Source organism: Podarcis pityusensis (assembly GCF_964106645.2).
Source record: "Podarcis pityusensis genome assembly, chromosome: 5".
Classification (NCBI taxonomy): Eukaryota; Metazoa; Chordata; class Lepidosauria; order Squamata; family Lacertidae; genus Podarcis; species Podarcis pityusensis.
The window spans coordinates 54,526,969-54,544,854 of NC_138032.1; the positions used below are offsets into that span (position 1 = coordinate 54,526,969).

A 17,886-nucleotide genomic window follows, 5' to 3' on the forward strand; every position below is an offset into this window, starting at 1 on the left:
ATGGTCCGAAAATCAGCATGTTTTTACATGAGTAGAATGTGTCCTTTTATTTAAAATGCATCTCTGGGTTATTTTGGGGGCATAGGAATTTGTTCATCCCCCCCCCCCCCAAAATATAGTCCAGCCCCCCACAAGGTCTGAGGGACACTGGACCTGCTGAAAATTTTTGCTGACCCCTGACTACTGCTCCATATGACCACAAAACAAATAGAGCAGTAAGTGGGTTGATCACAACTCCATGCACAGAGATACACACCCACCCACCCTTCCCAAAAACTGCTCCGTGGCCAGAGCAGCTGCCAGCTGCCTGCTCCACCAGGTCAATGGGCAGCAAAGAGAATGCCTACAGGTATGACACTTCTGAGCTCTCCCCTTTCAAAAAGTCCTTCTGTTATGTACTGAGTTGAATAGGATCCAAACTGTAGCAGTCTGATTGGTCCTAGAACAATAGGATCCAAAAGGCAGCAGTCTGATTGGTCCTAGAACAATAGGATTCAGAATGCAGCAGTCTGATTGGTCCTAGAACAATGCAGCAGTATGATTGGTTGGCAGGAACCACCCAATCCTGCTCCAGATAGAAGTGAATCCACAACCTGATTGGCTTACAGTAGAATTCCAGAATTAGCCAATCATGTGCAGCCCATTGTGTAAATAATGTATATAAAGCAGATACTGTGAGGGGACTTTTATTCATTCCTCCTCACCACTATGAGCTGAATAAAGAGCATGAAATCACTTTGCGACTCTGAGTATATTTCACTGGCGACGAAGGTGGGATCCCGCTGAGCTGACTGCCACACACAGCACCGCAGCACCGCCAACTGCCGCACCGCTGCCTCGCACCGTGTATCCAGGCTTCAGCTCCGGGGCACAAGGAACTCAGAATGGCAGCCAACAGCAGCTTCTCGCCATTCAACCCAGCATCTGGAGACTGGGAAGCGTACGCCTCCCGTTTCACCTTCCTCCTAGAAGCCAAAGGGGTCACCGACGAAGAAGACGCCAAGAAGAGGGCGATATTCTTCAGCGTCTGCGGAGAGGAGACGTTTGAAATCGCCCGGGCTCTCCTTGCGCCTGAAGACGTCGCTACTGTTCCATACAAAACAATAATGGAACAGCTGAAGGGGCACTTTTCGCCGCAGCCCTCAGTGGTGGCTCGTCGAAATGCCTTCTACGCAAAGCGGCAAGCCCCTGGGGAAACCATAACTGGGTTTGTGACCTCTCTCCGCCAAGCCGCCCGGTTCTGCAACTTCTCAGAGCTGGAGAACATGCTTCGTGACCGCCTCGTCGGTGGCCTGAAGGATGAGAAGCTGCAACGACGCCTCTACGCTAAGAAGGACCTAACGTTCCAGGTCGCTCTGGAGGAGGCCCTGGCAACAGAAGCTGCCGAGAGGTCGACCCAAGAGGCACGGCCGAGCCTGCCATCCCAACCGAGGGTCCACCATGAAGACCTCACCGACGACTCAGGATCCGACAGGGAGGAGGTGCACCGAGTACAGCAGCGCACTCAAGCAGCGCACAGACCACAGCTGCCTCGACGAGAAGGAGGGAACTGCGCAAGCTGCGGGGAGAGTCACGAGAGGAGGACCTGCCGTTTCCGCAACGCAGAGTGCAGGCAGTGCAGAAAATCGGGACACATCGCCCGGGTGTGTCGGGCTCGGCCCACCCGACACCAGGCATCAGATGACCAATCCAAGAGCCCCAGGTCCCGGGGCCCAACGCACCAAGGCAACTCGACGGAGCTCACGGACTTCCAGGTATACCAGTTGCCCCACCCCAACATAGAGAAAATTTATGTAGAGGTACAGATAGAGGGGGCCCCATGCCGCATGGAGCTTGACACGGGTTCAACTCTATCCATAATCTCGGCAAGGACCTTAAGGAAACTGTGTCCCACTGGGGGTCCCAAACTCAGGCCGGCCCCATTCACCCTCCGGGACTTCCAGAAACGTAAGGTCCCCACAATGGGGGTGGGGACCTTCAGGGTGCAATACCGAGGGCGGACGCGGCAACTGGACTTGCTTGTGGTCAAGGGCCCCTACATTAGCTTACTGGGATTGGCATGGTTTGGACCACTGGGGCTAGCTGTCACCGGGGTGAACCACACTAGCTTACAAGTGGACGTGGACGCCATATGCAAGGAATTTCCAGGGGTTTTCGATGGGAAATTGGGACAGTATACGGGCCCCCCCATTGCGCTACAGCTTGACCCCGCAGTACGACCGGTCAGGCTCAAGGCCCGCCGGGTCCCGTTCGCCTTGAAACCCCGTATAGACGAGGAATTGGACCGACTCGTAGAGCAAGGAGTGCTGGAGCCGGTGCCTAATGCTCCCTGGGAAACCCCAATCGTCACACCCGTCAAGCCTAATGGTTCGGTCCGCATCTGCGCAGACTACAAATGTACCATAAACAAGGCCCTCACGGCCCACGCATACCCAGTGCCAGTGGTCAGCCATGTCCTTGCCACCCTGGCTGGGTCGAAAATTTTTGGCAAGCTGGACTTGGCCCAAGCATATCAACAGCTGCCAGTAGATGAGGCCACAGCAGAGGCACAGACGATTGTGACGCACAGAGGAGCGTTCAGGGTAAAGCGGCTGCAATTCGGTGTCAGCGTGGCACCAGGCATATTCCAGAATATAATGGACTCTCTCCTTAAAGGGATTCCTGGCGTCACCCCCTTCTTCGATGATGTGTTGATTGCCGGCCCCACACCAGAGGAGTTTGAGGACCGCCTCCGCACCGTTCTGCACCGTTTCCAGACGGCGGGTCTCAAGGTGAAGCGGGAAAAATGTCTACTAGGAGTGCCTCAGGTGGACTTTCTGGGATTTATGGTGGACGCAGAAGGGGTCCACCCGACTGGGGACAAGGTACGGGCCATTTGTGATGCCCCAGCGCCCAAGAGCAAGACTGAACTTCAGGCCTTCTTGGGACTATTGAACTTTTACCATTCCTTCCTTCCCCACAAGGCGGCGGTAGCGGAGCCCCTACACAGACTCCTGGACAAGCGGGCCCCTTGGGTGTGGGGCCAGCGCCAGGAGGCCGCATTCCAGGCAGTCAAGGACTTGCTTGTCTCAAACTCGGTCTTGGCACACTTCGACGAGAGGCTGCCGGTGGTGCTAGCATGCGACGCCTCACCCTATGGCATTGGAGCTGTCCTGGGGCACCAACTCCCGGATGGAAGAGAGGTACCGGTGGCGTACTTTTCCCAGACACTCAACACAACCGAGCGGAACTACTCGCAAATCGACAAGGAGGGTCTGGCAATCGTAAAGGGAGTAAAAAAATTCCATGATTTCTTGTACGGGCGGCCCTTCACCGTGGTGACTGACCACAAGCCGTTGCTTGGCTTGTTTGCCCCCGAAAAGCAGACCCCCCAAGTGCTGTCTCCTCGCGTCCTCAGGTGGTCAATTTTCCTTGCCAGCTACCAGTATGCACTGATTCACCGACCTGGGAAGGCGATGGGCCATGCGGACGCCCTCAGCAGGCTACCACTACCGGAAACAGGCCCTGACCCAGCACCTGCACAAGAGGTTATGAGCCTGGAGCTGCTTCCCGACCGCCCCATTCAGGCACAAGAAGTTGCACACCATTCCAAGAAAGATAGGGTCATCTCCCGGGTCCTGGACTGGGTGTGGAGGGGATGGCCCAGCAGCAGCCCCGGGCCAGAATTCGCCGGCTACACAACCCGCAAACATGAACTGTCGGCCCACAAGGGGTGCCTGTTATGGGGAAGCAGAGTCGTTGTTCCCCAGCCCCTCTGCAAAAGGGTCCTCACAGCCCTACACGAGACACATCCAGGGGTAGTAAGAATGAAGGCCCTTGCCAGGAGTTATGTGTGGTGGCCGGGGATCGATGGAGAGATAGAGGCCTGGGTCAAACACTGCCAGGCCTGCCAAGAATCCCGCCCAGATCCCCCAAGGGCCCCAGTCCAGTCCTGGGAGTCCGCCCGAGCACCATGGTCACGCCTGCATGTGGATTTCGCTGGCCCCTTTCAGGGGAAAACATTCTTCATAGTGGTGGACTCCTACACCAAATGGCTGGAAGTCGCACTGGTACCGTCCACTTCCACGTCCGCAGCCATCCGGGTACTACGCAGGCTGTTTGCAACCCACGGGCTCCCTGACACTCTCGTCTCAGACAACGGGACTGCATTTACGTCAGGAGAATTCCAAACCTTCACAGCGCAGAACGCCATCCGCCACATCCGTTCGGCGCCGTTCCACCCTGCCACCAATGGCCAAGCAGAACGCATGGTGCGGACCACCAAGGACACCCTTCGCCGCATGACGCAAGGGGACTGGGAGTACCGCCTTGCCACATTCCTTCTAGCACAGCACAGCACCCCCAGCTCAACGACTGGCCGGAGCCCCGCTGAACTACTAATGGGTCGGCGCCTTGCAATCAGATTGGACCGCCTTCACCCCGATAGAGCTCAGGATGAGGTAGTGGTGGGGGAAGGCAGGAACCCCCGGACCTTCGAGGCCCAGGACCCAGTGTACGCAAAGAATTTTGGGGCAGGCCCAGCATGGGTACCCGCCACAATCACCAGGGTCACTGGCCCCGTGTCGTACGAGGTGCTAACGGATGGGGGGCAATGCTGGCGCCGCCACTGCGACCAGATACGGCGACGATTCCCGGGAGAAAACCAGGAGGAGGACAGGTCAGAGGAGTCCCAAGGGAACAGCGGGGCAGTGAGGCCCATAGAGCAGGAGGGGCCAGCAGGAGAGGCAGAATCAGTAAATACAGAGAGGACCCGTGAGGCCGAAAGGACACCGGAACCAGAACCACGACTGAGCGAGCCGGTTGCACCAGACCAAACAGCCGCATCACAGCCAGCATCCTTGGAACACGAGCCAGAACCCGGAGCCCGGACCAGGGAACACCCCAGGCCACAACGCACACGTAGGCCGCCGGCATACCTTGAGGACTATGAATGCGACCTCCCGGGCAGGACTGGAACTTAGAGGGGAGGGGTGTTATGTACTGAGTTGAATAGGATCCAAACTGTAGCAGTCTGATTGGTCCTAGAACAATAGGATCCAAAAGGCAGCAGTCTGATTGGTCCTAGAACAATAGGATTCAGAATGCAGCAGTCTGATTGGTCCTAGAACAATGCAGCAGTATGATTGGTTGGCAGGAACCACCCAATCCTGCTCCAGATAGAAGTGAATCCACAACCTGATTGGCTTACAGTAGAATTCCAGAATTAGCCAATCATGTGCAGCCCATTGTGTAAATAATGTATATAAAGCAGATACTGTGAGGGGACTTTTATTCATTCCTCCTCACCACTATGAGCTGAATAAAGAGCATGAAATCACTTTGCGACTCTGAGTATATTTCACCTTCTGTGGGCAGCCAAAGCAGAGGAGGAGGCCTCAGCAGTACACCCATCCTTGAACACCCTCCAAGAACCCATCCTATCTCTCCTCTCCATCTGTGTCCCACAACTGTCCACACAAATCTTTCCCTCCAGAAAGGAGAGGAGGTGCTAGCATCATAGACAAATAGAGCTGGAAGTCAATGAGCCCTTCCAGCTCCAGCAAGTGTTCTGTCCTGCAGAGCCAGATCAAGCATTATCCTCATCCTTCTGCTTGGTGCTATTTTTCTAGAAAAAGGGGTGCCGGAACTCACCATGAATGCCTCCTTCATTCTCTTATAATGGCAATGGTGTCCAGCTGAGAGGTGCTGGAGCTGAGTTCCTGTGAGCTCCCCCTGAAAAAAAGCCCTGCTTCTGCTTGGGTTGGGTTGGCAACCCCGGCTTAGAAGGTAGCCTGCACAATATGTTCCATATCATTCTTTCTTTTTTTAAAGAAAGGTGAGACTCCAGTTGTACCATTAAAAACCCCACCCTGTTAGGATCCCAGGGATTCCGGTTTCCCAGTGTCCAAATAGTCACAGCTTTGACTTCATTGGCTAGAAACACAATACTCAGTTCGGTTCAGTGGCATCAATGAAGGCCTTTAATCAGGGAGTAGGAGAAATGAAGAATAGACACAACCCAGCATACTAAAATACTATAATTCAGCAATGGCAATTCATTGTTTGATGTTGCAAAGGTATCTTCTTAGCTAGCAATGTATACACATAACTTGAGGGGGGGCCACTTAGCTGCAGAGGGTCCTAATTCTGTGTACACTGCATACACCTATAAATTTGCCATTTTGTATGAGAGTGGTACAACGCATGGGAGAAACACCCTTTGTGCCTTTACACTGGAGTAAAATTAAATAGCAATGCCAAAGTTGCAATTCTATCCATAATAACTTGGGGACAAGCTCCATTAGATTTATTCCTGAGAAAATATGCACAGGATTATTGTGTGGCCAGCTTCTGCATTCCAGCCTAAAGCGAAGGAGGGGAGTTTTTAAATATTTCAAAGCATTACAGCATAGTGATTGGTGCAAAGTAGACATTAAGAGATTAGTTCTAATTAGGTGAAAAGAAAACATCATAGGACATATGCTCATACCATATGGGTATTGAATTTCATCATGTTAATGCTTTTTACGCGTCCTGGTTAGAATAACAGTGTTACAGCACAATCCTGTGCTTGTCTACTCAGAAGTGCATGTCTTACTCCCAATAAAGTCATATATTAACAAAGCAATAACCACCACCATCAGTGGACCAGGCAGTGCGTGTGTGATTATGTACATAAGCAAAACAACACAAGGGTTTTGTTCTGATGTAATCTCTGGGTAACTCAGTGTTTGCTTGTATCACTTTGCTAAAATTCGGACTCAGAATGATGCATAAATGATTCGTGTAAGAATCTGGTCTAGTTCTGCATGAATGGCAAATACAAGTTAGCAAATCAGATGTGTAAATGCAAAACTAGAGGAAAGGGGACTAGTATTATCAATAGGGAGCACATACTTTTATCAACATTTGTGAAGCTGCTACTTCAATGCTAGGGAAACCCTATGTGGCACAAGAGCATCATATGTGGAGTCTAGAGACCACAGTCTTCATTTGCCCTGGCTCAAAGTGCCACCTGAAACAGGCCACTTCACTTTGCTGCAATGGCAGGGCTGACCCTGTGGGGGGAATGAGTAAACTAAGGCTCCAAATATCTGATTTGTCACAAGGCTTTCCATACTTAATCTAGCCTTGTCATTAAAACTGTCTTTGCAGAGCACACTGCAAGCCTTGGCAATAATTTTTACTGGGAACAGCTCAGGGAGGTATCATGACTGCGGGGTCAGGAGGCTTGTCTTCTTGAAAGTTATTTCCCCACAGTATTTACACAGATGTTCATTTCTTGCAGCTGGCTTCCTTAATGTAGCGAGTGATTTCAAGACCTTCTTATCAAAATGGGCAATGAAAACAGCAGCCCGGAAAACCAGGTGAGTGGGATGATACTTTCAAGATAACTAACCAGAGCTTCTTAGGAATGTTACTCAATGTTATTCAGTGTTTAAAAGCTCAAACTTTGAATTAGTAGGAATTATATTAGACACTGGTTTAAGATAGTGCTGTTCATGCCTTTCAAGTTCTCCTCCTCATAATTATTATTAGGGAGGAGGATATTGATATTTGCAGGAGAAGTTTCCTAGAGCAGCAGTCTGAGATTCACACCAGCAAGGAGCCTGAGTCAGGAAGGCCAGCTATAGCAAAGCAATCCATCAATTGGATTAGATGAGATCTGAAGAAGTGTGCATGCACACGAAAGCTCATACCAATAACATACTTAATCGGTCTCTAAGGTGCTACTGGAAGGATTTTTTTTATTTATTTTGTTTCGACTACGGCAGACCAACACAGCTACCTACCTGCAATTGAGATTAGGTATTGATTTGGGCAGGCTGCTCTCAAATAGACTGGACTGTGCCATGCACAGAGACATAAGAGCTAAGAAGCCAGGAGGACTGGTACTGAAGGCTAGACAAAAAACAAACAAGGGCTTGAAGAGATATGGCAGAGAATGGGAATGGGAATGGGAATACACTGGTACCTTCAGAATGGTTGACAAAATGTAGAACGATGCTTAGAAGCAACAGGTAAGTAGTACTAGTAATACAAAAAGTTATTGCCAAGGTGAACTGTGGCCTGTTCCACAGAGGAGGACCTTTCCTCCAGGTCTGACATTTGTGACTGGACAGACATTCATTCATGCGCTTGACACTAATTGCAAACTTGTTTATGAATCACTGTAAGTGATTTTACACCATCTCTGCACATACTCATCTCTCCATCCATCCATTTCTCTATTCATCCAAGCAAGTGGACAACATTATCACACTCGAGAAGGATGTAGATCGGAGGGGCCACTAGGGGCGCATCGGAAGATGGCTGACAATAACATCTCTCTGACCCACAGGGGGTAATTAGGAGGCTGTGATGGGAGTAAATAGCCTCCCTACACCCCCAAGATTGGGGGGGGGGCTGCCGTTGCCTGCTGTGCCCTATACCACCCCTGAATTTGTGGGGATGGGGGCACTAGGCAGAATGCCCTCCTGTGGATCTCGGTGCTCCTGGACGCTGTCTCTGATCCGCGTCGCTAGCTGCAAGAACTTCAAAAGGAACAATTAGGAAGAAGCGAATGCACATATTTCAAGGAAGGAGGGGGAGTAAAGACTGCTAACTGAAGAGTTCTCTGATAAACAAGACGAGTCGGAAGAACAAGAATCAATCATGAGAAGATATGCCAAGACTCGGTATGGCAAAGGGACTGGATGGGGGAGGGGAAAAAAACTTTCCTTTCTTTCCTCTATGTGATTAAACAAGAATCCCCCCCCCCTCACAAGTCAGAAATGCCATTTTAATGACTTAAGCTGTGGATTTACACCTGTGTGGAGATAAATTTTCTAACCAAAGCATGTTTTAAGAAGAGCGTGGAAGGTTTAAGAGCTCTGGAATGACGCAGTTAAAAATACCGTCGCCATATTGGCAAGCTCTGTCGGAGGACTTGAGTCTGGGAGGAGGAAAAGAGCTGTTTTTATATTATGGGTGAGACTCCTCAGTGGGACTTAAGAACGACAGATCCTGAGATTAATGATGGAAAGAGCGATGTTATTTATGAAAGTGATGATATATGGAAACCATCTCGATATGAGGATTGGACGAACGGAAAAATCCACACAGGATATAATTGGTGTTTTTCTGCTTAAGGAGATTATCAGAAGAGATCTTAAAGAAAAAAGAAAAAATATACGAACAAGATGAGATGTGGAAACAGCAAGATAAGATTGGATAGAATTATGAACTTTATTTGGACTGATTTGGATATGAATGCAGTAGCAAGAAGATGATCGGAATCCCCCTTCGGATCTTGAAATATGGGTCCCCTCAACAAAAATTTAAAATTCGGCTTTGTAATTCGGAATTTATGTGATGTGATTTGATTTGATTTGATTGGTCGGTTAATAAAAATTATTTTTTTAAAAAAAGAGAAGGATGTAGATCAGGGCTGGTGAGATGTGTGTCCTGGGGAAGGGTGAATGTCCCACGGAGAGTCCCAATGGCCAGCCAGAGAGACCTGGAAAACCAAATTCAGACCACAGAGCTCCAACCTTTGCTGTAGCAGTTGCACAGCCTGCAGCCGCATTTGATCAACAAGATGGTTTTGCCCAACCAAGCCATTCCCATCTGTCCTACACCTGATGGTAAAAATGTGGCTGGTCTAAAGGCATTTTCAAAAAACATCAGTAATCTGATGGGTATCACCTGCAAAGCCCTGTGCACTGTCTTTTCCAAGCATTAACAATCATAGCTCTTATGTGGGAACCGCTCAAGCCCTGGCAATCAGCTGGCTGCAAGGGCTTACATAGTGCAATGCACAGAGCTCGGAAGGCCTGGCTATCATCTGCTTCGATACTGCAAGGGAGGTGATGCAGTTAAAGGAAAGGTAAGCATGCATATGGTGGTGAAGTGTTTCCTCTGGGTCTCCCACTGCATAGCAGTGAGCTCCCTCTGGAAGGGTGGAGAAGAAACTAAATTCTTGCATGTGAATTAGAACACAGCAATGAGTTTATTACTGGAAGTCAGTGCTGTTACATAAGCCACTTTTCTGTTACAACAATAGCTGACTGTGGCAGTAACAGAGGAGCCTGCAATGCTGTGCCAGTGCCAGTGCCCTGCCCCTCCGTGTTTTCTGGAACCCAACTTTCCAAGGGATTGTGGAGAACTGCTTAGTTCTCTTGGATTTACATGCATTTCCCTTGCAAGGCTGTTTACACAGAGTGCTGGAATTTTCTGAAGGGATGAAATGTTGGAAGGCAGGAAGGGAGGGAAACAAAGAGGAAGGTCAAGGAAATAATGGACCTTGGACTGTGTAAACATTCTGGCTCTGATAACTCGAGGTTTTTCTTACATCTTAGGTTTCTGTGACTGTAGAACAAGGATGGAGAACAGGCCCCCCCGGCAGATGCAGCCCCCCCCCCAGTCTCCTCTATTTGGCCCTTGGGACTCTCCTGAGGCTACCTCCTCTCCCTCTAGGCCACACTCCTCACCTGCCTTTCTTCACACGCTCTTTGAGTATTTTGGCCTGGTTAAAATGTGTCCTTGAACTTTGATTTCCCTTTTGCTTGCCTGGATGGAGGATAGGGAGGGCTGTGGGAATGTGTGGTATGCATAGAACCTGTCCTACTGTCAAGAGCAAGCTGGCAGTAAATCACACTGTGCAAGTTGGAGTTAACTCTTTATTAGCAAAAGCACGATCTGCACAGAATTGGCAGAGGGTCAGGTCTAATGAGCACAGCATCTCATCCCTGCTGAGACTGAAGGTTCCTGCCTCCCCAAAGCTGTCTGTCTCTTCCACTCCAGGGTTTCTCCCAAGCAATATGAGACTGTATCTGCATGCCGCCAATGTCTTCTCTGCCCTGTTCATGCTTCTTCTGGTTCTGGGAGTCGGGGGCAGGGGCGAAGCTTGTCACAGCAGGCTGGGGAGACACCTGTGTCTTTTCACCAGCCAGACTCATCTTTGCCAAGTGACCTTTCTTCCCCAGCTTTAGCTTCTGCCTCTGATTCTGAACTTCTCTCTGTCACAGACTCCCCCTGCTCACTAAGTCCTGTTACCTCCCCAGCGTCCGACACCTCCACCTCCCAGTCTTCTCCCTCTTCTCCCTGTGACCACTCATTGTCACCCCACCACCACTCCCTGGGCTTTGAGCCTTCTTCCCTTGGGGGTTCCCCAGCTGGTTCCTCCCACCATTTCTCTGCATCCAATCAGTCCATGACCTCTACAGTGGTACCTTGGATCTTGAACTTAATCTGTTCCGGGACTCCGTTCGACTTCCAAAACTGTTCAAAATCCAAGGCACAGCTTCTGATTGGCTGCAGGAGCTTCCTGAACTCAAGCGGAAGCTGCGTCGGACGTTCAGCTTCAGAAAAATGTTCACAAACCAGAACACTTACTTCTGGGTTTGCAGCATTCAGGAGCTGATTTATTCGGGAGCCAAACCATTCAAGTACCAAGGTACCACTGTACTGTACAAAGGGACACATACATTGCTCCACCCACCTTTGCCTCTGACCCTGTCCATCACTGGCATGTAACCCCAGAAGGTTGCTCAGAAGGAAATGTGGCCTTTGGGCTGAAAATGTTTCCCTACTCCTGTTTTAGAAGAAATCAGTTACATATTTCTCAGCTGCAGAGATCTAGCTGAGGTTTGTAGCATACTGGTAATACTTTTAGATCTAGAACCACCCACCTGTGTCCTTGTTCCTATGTCCTGCAGTGTTCCTTTTAGATTTACTACTAACAAACAAATATTGGCAGAAGAGGTTTGTTCCATAAATCTCCCCCATTCTCTTCCAAGCAGAAAACCTGCCCATTTACCCTGTGTCTCCTGTGGAGAGGGGAAGGGGATGAATACAAATTGTCCTAATGTTATAAAAGGTGGTTGCTGCATTTGTCCCAACTGCAGCAAAGTATCAGCTATGAAGCAATGTACAGGACTGGGACCTTTACGCTTGCTGAGCAGCAGGTCAAGTTGTCACAGCCTGTGCTGCACCTGTTTGGAGGATAAACAGTGTAAAGTTCTTTGAAGAATCTATTGCAACACGAAAAGGTCATGAACACAAATGTTTGGGGAAGCTACTGCCTCTGGGATTATCCCTGAAGTTCTGCAGTGTTGAGAACTGTGTATTTTGAAGTTACTATTTTATTTTATTTTAAATCTAATGGGGCATATTTGATTTCATGTAAATGGCTTAGTTCTTGGGTTTCCTTACCACCAGACTGTGAGACTCTTGTTTGCTCAGTATAAAACTTGTCTCCTCTGCCAAAGACTGGAGAGCATGAGACAGATGGGCCGGGGCTCAGCAGTATCATGCAAAAAGTCCCAGTTTCAGTCCTAGAAAACCCTGGAAATTCACTGCTAGTCAGTGCAGACAATATTGAGCTAGGTGGACCTGTGGTCTGTATAAGGCAATGGTCAGCATAAGGCAACTGTCTATGTATCTAGATCCTTTGGGCTTTATTTTGTACAAGTGCATCATTCAAGTAAATTATAGAATCCTAGTTGCTTTTGAATTATGGTGCTGGAGGAGACTCTTGAGAGTCCCATGGACAGCAAGAAGAACAAACCTATCCATTCTTAAGGAAATCAGCCCTGAGTGCTCACTGGAAGGACAAATCGTGAAGCTGAGGCTCCAATACTTTGGCCACCTCATGAGAAGAGAAGACTCCCTGGAAAAGACCCTGATGTTGGGAAAGATGGAGGGCACAAGGAGAAGGGGACGACAGAGGATGAGATGGTTGGACAGTGTTCTTGAAGCTACTAGCATGAGTTTGACCAAACTGCGGGAGACAGTGGAAGACAGAAGTGTCTGGTGTGCTCTGGTCCATCGGGTCACGAAGAGTCGGACACGACTAAACGACTAAACAACAACAACAAAGTTGCTTTGCAATCCATGGTTTACTAAAATATAAAAATATATTTTTGTCCCATTTTCATAGAAACTATGTATGTGCTTAACATAAATAGGCAGAAGTGTTAACATATCAACATCAGACCAACAGCCCATCTGGTTCTACATTATGTTTCTGCAATGGCTAACGAGATGCCTATGGAAACAAACAGACCATGAACTTCTGCCATTTGTGCTCCAAAGTAATATTGCCTCCAATACTGGAGATAGCCATCCTGGATAATAGCCTAATAATAATGATGGTGATGATAATAATATATTATTTATACGCCACCCATCTGGCTGGGTTTCACCAGCCACTCTGGGCGGCTTCCAACTGAATATTAAAAACAACACAGCATCAGACATTAAAAACTACCCTAAACAGGGCTGCTTTCAGTTGTCTTTTAAAAGTAAAATAGTTGTTTATTGCTTTGACATCTGCTGGGAGGGCATTCCACAGGGCAGGTGCCACTGATTAGTAGTATTATCCTTCCATAAATTTGTCTAAACTTTTAAAGCTGCCCAAGTTGGGGGTCATTATTGCATCCTGTGGTGGTGAACATCATCGCTGAACTATGCACTGGATGGGAAAGGACTTCCTTTTGCCCATATTGAATCTCCCAGTATTTGACCCCTAAGTGCTAGTATTATAAAAGAGGGAGAAAAGGCTTCTCCCTTTACATTCAGACCATGGTGGTGGCAAGCACAACCACCCTACCTTACATCTCCATTGCTTTAGGCAATTTCCTCCCAGTCCAGTTTTGATACAGGAAGTGACCAGAGCTGAGAGACAATTGCTCAAAGTGATGGAGCACAAAGAGCGAGCGAGAGAGAGAGAGAGAGAGAGAGAGAGAGAGAGAGAGGTATGAATGGGTCAGTTTTGCTTCACTCTTCTCCTGCCCATGCTACTATATGGATCAGAGCAGATACCTAGATAAACTACATGTGGTTAACCCCACTTGCCTAGTTTGCCCCTAAGAAACCAATTCTGTGTGCATGTGGCAGTAGGTCACACTGAACAGAGAGGATCTTACTTCTGAATAAGCATGCTTGGGATCACACTGCACATGACTTACTGCTTAGAAGGGGCAACAATACAGAATTTTCCACCAAGGTCAAGGCAAAGAGGCAGACTGGCAGTGCAATTCTTATACATGCCTATTCAAAAGTAAGCCCTGCTGAGTTCTGTGGGATTTACTCTCAGGTAAGTGTGTGCAGAATTGCAGCCCGAACGCATAGACCGCAGTAATAAACTCAAACACTGTAATCCAGGAGCCATTTCAGACCTGTGCACTTAGTCTGGTTCCTTGGCTGCTGCAAACAAAGGCAATTAAATCTTCTTCTTTTTTCAATTTTCCAGACTGTTATGTACACACTTATTTTTCCTTTCCTAGCCTGCTAAGTTGCACATGTGCGTAATATTTGGCCGAATGGCTGTGTGGCCTGCTCTGGGCAGTCTTTAAGAGCTAGCATGTGTTCATCCTCCCTTCCTCGGCTCCTTTGGCAATTGTTCCTGAAATCTGATTCCTGACGCCATGGGGATGACCTTTGGTCCACTTCCCAGCGTTCACCTGCAGTCAGATAGGTCCCTCCTAAGCTCCTTATGGAGGAAGTGGCTGCTTCAGAGCCAGTCTACTGATGAGTGTAACAGACAAAGGTTTAAGGTCTCGTAAGCTTGTGCCAGGCAAGTTTCTCTGCTTATGTACGTATGCGCGCACAGACTTCAGAAAAGTGCAATGGAAGATGTGATGACAATAAAAGGTAAGAAGAACAGCTTTATTGTCTGCCTTGCTAAGATTTATTCCAGCACTTCGTCTCCCTGTAAACACAGAGTTATTAGGAATGGAAATTTCGCGTAACTCCTCGAAGCTGACTTTCAGCCAGAACTGTGGCATGTTGCAACAACTGCCTTAAAAGGCTGCACATTTAATGAGGAAAGTACCACAGGAAGAAGACTCTCTCTGTGTGCGCACACCTAGGAACTAGATTCACTTGAGCCAATTAAGAAAGTTTATTAACATTCCCACCCACCCTCCAGGCTTCCTAAGTAGTTCAAAACCTGATTTGTTTGCTTTTAAAAGAGATGCATAATTAAGTGCTTGATGACGAATGGAGAAGCTTCAGCTTGCTTGGAATGTTTGAAACCCAATATTGTGGCAGTGCGCTGTTAACACTGTTGCTAAGGGTTTAAAACTAGGTTCAGAAACTTAGCCTTTGGAGGAACTTGCAGGGGCGAAGTCTTACGTAATATGAACATAATGCCCAATTTGAACAGCATCTGCTACAGTCCACAAGTAGATTTTTATTGACGTGCTTCTCACTCTTTGGCTCTGAGAGTCTTTTTATATAGCAGATGAGAATATCTCATTTCATTAGCTCTTGATCAGCTGAGGCCAGGGTAAAATTAATACTTTGGCTAGTTGGAGTTGTTTGTGTTTACTTTATCTTTGTACTCTAAAAAAAACTAAACAGAAGACACTCTCGTCATTCTTGCACCAAAAAGGAGGCTATTATCTAAAGAGGGAAATAGCACACTGTGTCAAGTTCTTCTTCTTCTTTTATGACACGAGATCATATATGTTTCTTGTTACTGCACTATAAATAAGAAAGGGCCTTTAAATCTTGCTGAAAATTGATGTTGAAGAAAGCACTCACTATAACTGGGATTGGGAACCTGTGGCTCTCCAGATTTTGTTGGAATCCAACTCCCATCAACCCCAGCCAGCAAAGCCAGTGCTCAAGGATGACTGGAGCTGTCATCTCACAACATCTGGTGGTCCATTTCTACCCTGTGGAATAGCCTTGTTCCTAGCAAACCCAGAAAGTCACTCTTTGGAGACTGCCTGCCCATGATCTTCTTTTTAGTAAAATGTTGTAATTTACCATTATATTAATTAAACCAGGAAAAGAAGAGAATTGTGTTTCCAACACTTTCCAGAGAGGTAGTCTTGCAGCAAATAAAGCAGAGAATCTTGTGGTAACTTATAGACTAACAAATTTGCCCTTCTAAATGCAAATGTATTACATATATGTTAGTCTTTAAGGTGCCATAAGGCTCTTTCAGAGGGTGTTCAACATGTTATCATGTACCTGGCAACAAGTCATCTGTACCTGTGTTCAGAGTCTACACATAATGATTTTTTAAAAGTACCATGTGCAGCTGTTCCCTGAGAAAAGAGGCATTCTGCTCACATGTTGATATGTCCTTGCATGCTCTCCATAAGGCTTTAACTTTGTGCATTTTCCTTAAGTACATGCACAGATGTACCTACTGCCTGACACTCTCAAGATACCTTCTGTCTTCACTTTATTTTGAGTGTGTGTAAAATTGCAGTGTTGTGTTTTGCCTCTCTATTGTGGGGTGTTTCTTTCTAAGTTCTATTTTGCTCTCTTCCTCTGTTAGGAATAGTGATACATTTGCTGACCACAAGGAAATTTGCTGGGCTGGAAAAAGAGATAAGGATACCCTCTAGGGGCCAGCTCAGAGCATCATGCGTAGCTTAAGAACAGTTCTTCAATTTTCCCCTGCTACAGTTTATTTTTCTTTATGCATTTTTATAGCTCAACTGTTTCCCACTAGTCAGAGGGAAATTAGGAGGGGGAAATGCTGATAGTACATTTAAGTATTTTTTAATAATAATAATAATAATAATAATAATAATAATAATAATAAGCAACTTTGCCTTAAAACTGCCTTAAGTATTAATTCTAAAATATCTGCTTGCTCTTTAAGTGAACATCCATCTCTCTCATCTACCTTCTAGGATATTCCTCCAGTTCCTGTTCCTGTTCCTGTGCCAGTTCCAGTTCCAGAACCAGTTCAGCCACCCAGCAATGAGAGAGCAGTAAAAAAGAAAAGGCAGAGGAAAAAGAACAGAGACAGATACGTTGAACAAGTCACCTTGGATACCTCGCCTTTAGATGCTGATGTTCCGTTACCACTGCCAGATAGTGCAGCTTCCTTAACTGCAGCAGATACGAGGTAGGCAAAGGGTGCTTTTTTACTGTGCTGTATTTGGCTTGTGACAGAATGCAACTGATGAAGTCGGCTGTTGCCCAAGATAACTTCCACTCCAGCAACCCATTTAGCATTGCAAACTAAAAGTCACTTAATACTCCACTAACCACCTTCTGACATTGTCAGCTAGCATACTTACAAGGCAGATATTTACCATACTATTTTTAATGCATGATTATGTTGAAGTGGGAATTTGGATCCACTTTAGTGATGGAGAGTATAGAACCAGGAGGTGGTTCTTGTGGGTGATTTTTATTATTTGCATTTCCCACAGGCTTTTAACATCATTAAAGTACAGTCATCACAAGCAGTAATTAAAACCTCTAAAAGCAGCATACAGAAAAGCAGAAACGTAGCTTAACACAAGCAACTATACTAACATTGCCAAATCCCTTTCCTGTTCCGAAAGTCTGGGTAAACAAAGTATGTATTTAAACTGATGCATGAAAATCATCAAGGTGGGGTACAAGGATATGATGGCCTTGACTATGAGGCTGCCCAACTGGCAGTGAGTGAAGTTTGCATATTCTGCAATACATAACTTGCTTGCTGCATTCTTTCTTTGGCATTCTTTCAGGTAGGAGGCTTGAGAAGGAAAGTGGAAGACTAGCAGTGTCAAGCAATGTTTTACTGCCAACTTGATGTTGCATTATGTGAATGCATTTAGTAGCCATAGAGAGACCCAATCAAGACTGGGACCATGGTACATGGGAAGGGTCTATTAACCCTTTGCTCCCTCCAAAATTAAATCTTCTCTTTTCCCTTGGAGGGAAGCATGGCAGCTTATCCCCTTGAGGAAATAATTGTTTGGGAATGCTTTTTTTAGAAGGGATCTCTAGAAGAGGAATTGTTAAGCACTTCCCTACATGCTGTAGTCCTGTTCTCTCACAAACACACACCTTCAGCTGCTACTTTAAAAGTAAAAATAAAATAATTTTTAAAAAATATGCATGTGATGCAACATCTGGTTTGGTCTTTAGGGCATTCACTCATTCCTGCAAGGAGCTGTTGTC

At 47.1% G+C, this 17,886-nt stretch overlaps 1 protein-coding gene across 10 annotated transcripts in view; it reads left to right on the forward strand.

Annotated features, from left to right (window-relative positions):
* Window positions 1-17,886, forward strand: part of TACC2 (transforming acidic coiled-coil containing protein 2) — a 168,364-nt gene that overhangs the window by 14,212 nt on the left and 136,266 nt on the right. For 9 of the 10 annotated variants that reach the window (XM_081005179.1, XM_081005173.1, XM_081005178.1 and 6 more), the window contains 2 exons: window positions 7,268-7,346; window positions 16,620-16,837. In XM_081005179.1, coding sequence (XP_080861305.1) covers window positions 7,314-7,346; window positions 16,620-16,837 — 251 coding nt within the window. In that variant the 5' untranslated portion in view covers window positions 7,268-7,313. Of the gene's footprint in view, window positions 1-7,267; window positions 7,347-14,478; window positions 14,617-16,619; window positions 16,838-17,886 lie in introns of those variants that run through there. The other variant, XM_081005184.1, reaches the window with a different exon arrangement.